The following is a 6,702-nucleotide window of genomic DNA, read 5'->3' as shown; positions in this document are numbered from 1 at the left end:
CAGCCGAGCGCTTTGTTTCCATCAAGTGTGGACCATTTTAGAATGTCAGTGGATATATGTCAAACTAGTGGAGTAAAGTCTTTCAAACAGCGCCGTTTAATATAGTTGAAGGTAATCTTGTTTGTGTTTTGACCCCAGACAAAGTTCCAACTTTCAATTAAATGCAGCTTTAAAGCGCGCAGAAGCTCCAGTTTGCAGGTTTAGGTCGGGAAAAAATCAGAATCTTGCTGTGCATGGAAACACACTCACTTTTTATTTAAATTATCGGACACAAATAAGAGGTTTATCTAGATCTTTATAAAAGCTTTGGAGCCTAAATCTACATTCAAGCCTTAAAATTGTTGTCAGTATGCTAAATATGAAGCTGCTTGCAGCTAGCTTAGCTTAGCGAGTCCCAGAGTAAGAAGAAAACACCAGTTGTTCTAAATTACACACAAAAAAAGAACGAAAAGCAGCTGGATTCAAACAGGAAATTCACAAGAAAACTCAAGCTTCTATTAATTATAATATAATAATAATAATAATAATAATAAAAAAGTGCATTTGTAAGAAAACCAAAAGAAATAGCTTCACGTTGCCATGTTCAATCAAATCATCAAACCACTTTTTATTAAACATTTTTAAAGGTCAGATCAAGCTTTAAAGGTATCCTTGAGAGTTCACTCTGTGGAGCGGTTATGAACATTATCTGCTGTAGGAAAAAAAAGCTAAACCTGATCAGAGAAGCTAAAGGCTAGCATGAGCTAACTCAGACTAGCACCATTTTCCCACCTTTACAGCGCCTTTCTTTTGCATCAGAGTTAAACCTGTTAAATTGTTTATTTTGGAACAAGTACTCCACACGGATCATGATTGGAAACAAACTGCAGAATGTGAAACTGTGTGAAGGTTCGTAAAATGAACCGTTGCATCAACGGTAACTTCTAGGATTGGACCCACTTTGGTGTTGCTAACCTCGGACTGCTCGTTAGCTCGTTTGTGTCTGAAACATCAGTGAACAATTTAAAACTTTAAAATCTCAAGCAAAAGGAAAATTAATCCAGTTTCTGCTCTACTAAATGTATAAACGTATAAATTTAATCTCAGATTATTTAACAAAGGTTCTTGAAGTAGCTCCATATTTAGCATACAGTTTATAAAAGTGGCACAAGAAAGCAAACGTTATTTCCCAAAGAAAAAGTCTTGCATCGTTCAGGTTGGTCGGCGTCGTTCCCCTTAAAATCTGAACTGTTACGGTATGTGCATTTTAAGATAGCTTCTTCAATTTCATACGCATGGCTCATAATCGTCGTCGTTTCACGTAAGGCAAGTGAAGCTCGGTGGATGCTGTTGGTGCACTGTCCACCCAGTTCGCCTTTCAAGTCATTTGTTCAAATTCCATATTTAAAACAAGAAGAAAAAAAATGTTACAAGAGTGCTTTTGTTGCTTTGTACGAGGGGACAGTGGTCAGAGCCCGAACACGTCGGCCCCGACCAGCATCAGGATGATTAAAATGTGCAAGCACTGAACTCAGATCAGATTTAGGAAAAGAAAACATTCAAAGACAAATTCACCGACGTATAACCCTTTCGATTTAAAAAAAAAAAAAAAAAGGTAGAAGCTTGAGGATGGACACACGTATCAAGGTGTTTGGTCTTCCTCCTCTTCCTCACAGTCTTGAGGCGCTGCAGCTGGTTCAAGAGCACATTCATTCATCGAGACGGTCCCAAACCTTTCTGAAAGGCACCGTCGGCCGGAACGCCACCATCCAGTCAGAGCTGGTGGAAAAAAATCATCGTTCACACGCCCGCTTTTCAGAAAGGAAGTGGACGAGAAAGAGGAGGCAGCTTCTTTTAGCTAGATTGCTGTTGTCTGTCCGCCCAGGAGTGCAAAACTAGTTCTGCATTGAATCAACATTAATAACACAGCATTAAATGACATCAAGTAATCAACTCTACAGGAGAGGCTCCTTCCAGCCTTCCTCAACAACATTCCTCCGTCCTCGCCTTCAGCCACTTCGCTTGTCTCTCCCAACTGCTTTGAGCTTCTGTGGAGGTGGGGTCGGGGTTGCACCAGAGGGGGGTTGTGGGTCAGGGCGCAGCACAGGTGCTACCATCAAGCCCCCACTAAAAGGAGTTGGCAGGAGACGGGGGTGTCAGCTTATCCAGACTGGACTGCACAGGTTGAGAAACTCCAGGATCGAGTTTGATAGGACCCATAGAGGTTCCCGTCCATCCCTGATGATCAGTGAGGAAGTCAAAAGGTGGCGCTCCCTGCCCGCCTCTGGGCTGAGCGAGGGTGGGGCGGGCACCACAGCTTATCAGGCCTGGAGGATTTGGGGTTGGAGGGGAGGGGGTGGGGTGGGGTGGGGGGGTCCATCCAAAATACCTGCAGCGCTCCTGCTGTTAGGATGCTACTTTAGTGGTCTCGTGTTTTTCAGGCAGATGTTGTTTCTTGGGGTCAACACAATGACAAAGTCACCAGAGTTGGACGACCGCTGAGTCCACGACCCAAAACACGTTGACGGTCCGAGCGGTCCGAGCGGTCCGAGCGGTCCGAGCGTCAAACATCCAGAGAACAAGCAGAGAACGGCGTTAGAACGGCTCCCGGTGGGCTGGTTACATCCCAGAATCACAGCGTTGCTTTTCTCCACCTCCGCAACCCCATTGTATAGGTTGGGGGGAGGGTGGGGGATCTCAGGGTGAGAGGTGTGCAAAAAAAATGGGTGGTGTCAAAGGGGGTGTGGGGTGGAGTGTCACAAGGCCACGGCGGTGCAGGGGTTTTTGAGCTTGCAGGGCAGCACTCCTCTGTTGAGCTGGTAGAACTCCACCAGGTGGATCAGGTCGGTGAACTTGGTGGAGCCGTCGTCCAGGCTGAAGAACACCTGGCCGTCCTCCTCACACTGCGGGTCGGAGCCACAGTTAGTCACAAACAAGTAAACCAGGCGAGTATAAAGTTTTATTTCAAACGGTCGTACTTTATAAAACTCTAATGACTCGAATTATTTATGAGCTCATCACAAATAAATCTGAGTGTGGAAAAAGATAAATTATTATTAGTTGTTTAAAAACAGACTTTTTGCTCTTAAAGGTCGACAGACTGCCCTGAATGATACCTTCCATTTGACACAAAGTATTAATTTACTGTCAGCTACTGTATAAAAACACAGAAAATCAGCAACATACGTCCTTTATGACAGAGCCCTTTAAACTCTATATTACAAAGTTTTATTTTACTAAACGGCATGCTTTATATGTCACCACCCAAACATTTCTTATGAAACGGTACATTAATAAACTTTCAATAATTAAACAGCAAAAATATCCGAAGTTTTACAAATATTGACATATTTCAACAGATATACAGTTGTCCCTTGATACTTTGTGCTTCGACTTCCGCAGGTTTTCACTGTAAGATTGTACACGACACACGAGTGTCAACTTTAGTATTACTCATGAGACTGGGACGGTATGGGATAAAAAGTTAACGAGAGTGGGATCCAACGAATAGAACAAAAAACTAAACAAATACTTTGGACATGTGCTGCCATTTTGTAGTTTTCTTTCAATAAGCCTACACTGTAATGCAAGTCAAAAGAACTACATAGCCCAGAAGCCAACAGTGCTTCCGGCCGCTGCTTTCTGCCAAAATTCAAAGAACAGAATGGAGGGAGCTTTAACACGGAGCAGTTTTGTTCATGTATTTTTTAAATAATTTTCAATTTTTTTATTTTTATATTTTATTTTGAAAAACTTCCTGCCACTGACTAACATGTTCCTTTGACAGAGCTGGACGCTCGTGCCCCCCAGCACCCCGCTCCTCATGAGGGCAGGCGTTTGTGACAGAGTGAATGCCCTCAGGTAATCAGATGTACGACGACTCTGGCTCGTGGTTTCAAATACCCAACCTTAACTCCACCCACTCTGTCATCATGTGACCAGAAGTCTAACCTGAATGACCAACGAGGTACTCTTGAGGACCATCCCCTAAGAGAGACGTGAATTAATTTCTTTAGATCGTTCCCGTGTTGTTTATCGTATTTTGTGCTTCATGCACAGACCTGTTCATTTGTTCAGTGATAATGGAAAAAGCACGGAGAATTTCTTATGACGCAGCTTTCATGTTAAAAGTGACTGATCAGTCGATCAGTTGTCGAGGAGGACAGAGGAGGGCGGAGCTGCAGCCCGTAAGCTGCATCAATGTGTGTCGATGGACGGGCATTGGAGATGCAGAGCAGTTTAGTCTGGTACATGTTTTAATAAAAAAATTAAAATTCTTTCTGTGTCGGTAAATATGTTTAAATACCAGGATCTCATTTTAAAGTCAAATCTGAACATGAAGCGGAGAACAACAGAAATGAGTCATTCCCCCCTCCCCTTCCGTCATGAGAGCTTAGTGGTGAAGAAGTCATCAGACTTATTTTTAAAGCAGTCAGTCAAGACATAGTTAAATAAAAAAGTTTTTAAAAATCTTTCTGTGTACAGTAAATATGTGTTTAAATACCAGTATCTCATTTAAGCTTAAACAGGGGCATTAAACAGAACTGAGGAGACATCGGTGAGGGAGGGGCTGTTCCCTCTTCCTCCTCCTCCTCCTCATATGAGCTCTGCTGAGAAGAAATCATGTCAAATTTATTTAGAAAGCACAATTAAAAACAGCACTTAACAAAACTGTTTACCAATAAAAATCAATGGTGCTAATGTAATGAATATTTACTGCATTCTACCGGTTTGATTTGACTTCCAGTCACATGACCTCGATAAGACTGGGTGAATTTTAAAATAATTTCAGTTCTGTCTAGTGATTATGCTTAGATAGTTATTGTGTTCATTTTGAAGGTATAATGGTTGTAACCATGAGTCAGAGAGCCAAGCTTCGTGGCGATCTTGCAGTCTGAGCATGTGTTGAAAGCAAGCTGTATTCTGTGAACTCCATCTGCTGACTGGTTCTTGTAGCACAACAAGAAACCTGCACACAGACTGGGCACAGATTCTGAACAGTGGATGCCTGCGGCTTAACAATTTTGTACATAAATAGGACGCTCCAGTTATGATTTATCTTATATTTAATAAGTGCGGCTTAGAGACAGGTGCGTTCTAAAGTCCAAGAATTACGTTAGTAACAGGGCTGGGCTGACTGACGTGTGAACAAAAGAAGAAAAACAGCGGTGCTGCAGCTCAGTAATGTGATGAACTGGTGACGGTGTGCAACCATCCACTCGTGGGATTAAACAAACTGATTTATTAGTGAGGGATTATTGAGGAAGACACACAGCAGCTGTGATGGTTAAAAATATTGTTAACTCCAACTAGGATCACTAGAGTTTAGTAAATGACACGAGGGAGGCGTCTGATACACATTGAATGCACCACACTGCTTCAGCCCAGATGAGTTCTGCTCCACGCCTCTTTAGTTTCCGATCGGCCCGCTCCATTTCTGAATGCTCACATCTGTGGCCGGCTTCATCTGTGATTTATGAACGGCTAGAGGAAGTTTAAAGATGGACTGGTCTGCGTGGCCATTTTGCAGAACTCTCTTACGAACGAGTCTGTAGATTTTAGGTCACCTCTGGTAGGATTTGGAGAACCGTGACACCACAGAACTGCATCCAGGACATCTAGCATCTGCAAGTTTTGCCAGGATTGGACACGTCCTGAACAGGCGCCAGAGGACATAAGATGGCATCATGTCTTTCAACAATGCAACACTTGTCTGCTCATGGACCACCTACTTTACATTGAGGTCCTCCCCTGACACGCCACGCCCCCTAATTTGTCTCCAATAAACGTGGGATCAACGAGGACCAAGACTAATTCGACGTCCATGTGCCAGATGTTGAGAGCCTGTTACAGCTATGGACCAGCTTGCCACAGGAGAGGACATAACAGCTGTACACCTCTGTTCTGCACCAAACCAATGTCTGTGTCCAGCCTGGAGGGGCTACCACACCCTACTGAAAACAGACCGGATCATACCTTTATTCTTTGAATCTGATATAATTAATGCGATACAGTCACGACTTTTCAACACAGTCAGTTTTGATTAATTTCCACTGCTCTGTCTGGGTGGTTCTTTTTTAAAGGCCAAGATGCCGTTGGTTGACTTACCAGGGTTCTAGTTGCAGATTTGAACAAAGACTGAGAAATGAACCATAAGTTGTTAAAGTTTACTGACCGGCAGGATCTGGAAGTGCTTGATCTTCTGATGGTGGCACAAGGTGAGCACAAACGCCTTGGGAGTACTCTGACTGTCCCGCACCAGGAACAGCCTTTAGAAAATAAAGCCATGATAAAATCACTTTAAACTTGATATAATATAAAAAAAAGTTCAGTTGTTACATGAATATCTGTATCATGAATTACATATCAGTACTGTGATTTTCACACTTGAAATTCATGCTAATAACGAAGGTTTAAATGTGATGCTGCAATAAGGAAAACTGTTTAGCTACATTTGACACAAAACCAATCTCTAAAAGGAACTCTACACTTTTCTCACTCACCCATCAACTTGACCTTGCTGTATGATCATTCTGTGTGCTTCCTCTCTCATGATGCGACCATGGAACCACACTTGTGTCCTGTGGATCACTAAGATCAAACATTTATTTAGCACCACGCATCACGAGATAATCTATCAGCTCAGTTAAGATTGTAGGTCCTGATGGTGCTGGGCCCAGTATGATTCAGATGGGAGTACCTGAGCTTAAGGAGGATGGGTGC

At 42.9% G+C, this 6,702-nt stretch overlaps 1 protein-coding gene across 1 annotated transcript in view; it reads right to left on the bottom strand.

The window, feature by feature from the left end:
* Positions 1–2,532: 2,532 nt before the first annotated feature.
* The window catches only part of LOC119425684 (growth factor receptor-bound protein 10), a gene marked incomplete in the record, with an annotated part of 634,378 nt that continues 630,208 nt past the window's right edge, over positions 2,533–6,702 (bottom strand). Inside the window, 4 exon segments of the mRNA XM_037693228.1 lie at positions 2,533–2,882; positions 6,155–6,248; positions 6,483–6,570; positions 6,680–6,702. Coding sequence (XP_037549156.1) covers positions 2,736–2,882; positions 6,155–6,248; positions 6,483–6,570; positions 6,680–6,702 — 352 coding nt within the window.

Source organism: Nematolebias whitei, chromosome 19 (assembly GCF_014905685.2).
Source record: "Nematolebias whitei isolate Nwh7 chromosome 19, NemWhi1, whole genome shotgun sequence".
In the NCBI taxonomy this organism is placed as follows: domain Eukaryota; kingdom Metazoa; phylum Chordata; class Actinopteri; order Cyprinodontiformes; family Rivulidae; genus Nematolebias; species Nematolebias whitei.
This window is presented reverse-complemented; position numbering and strand designations above follow the sequence as displayed.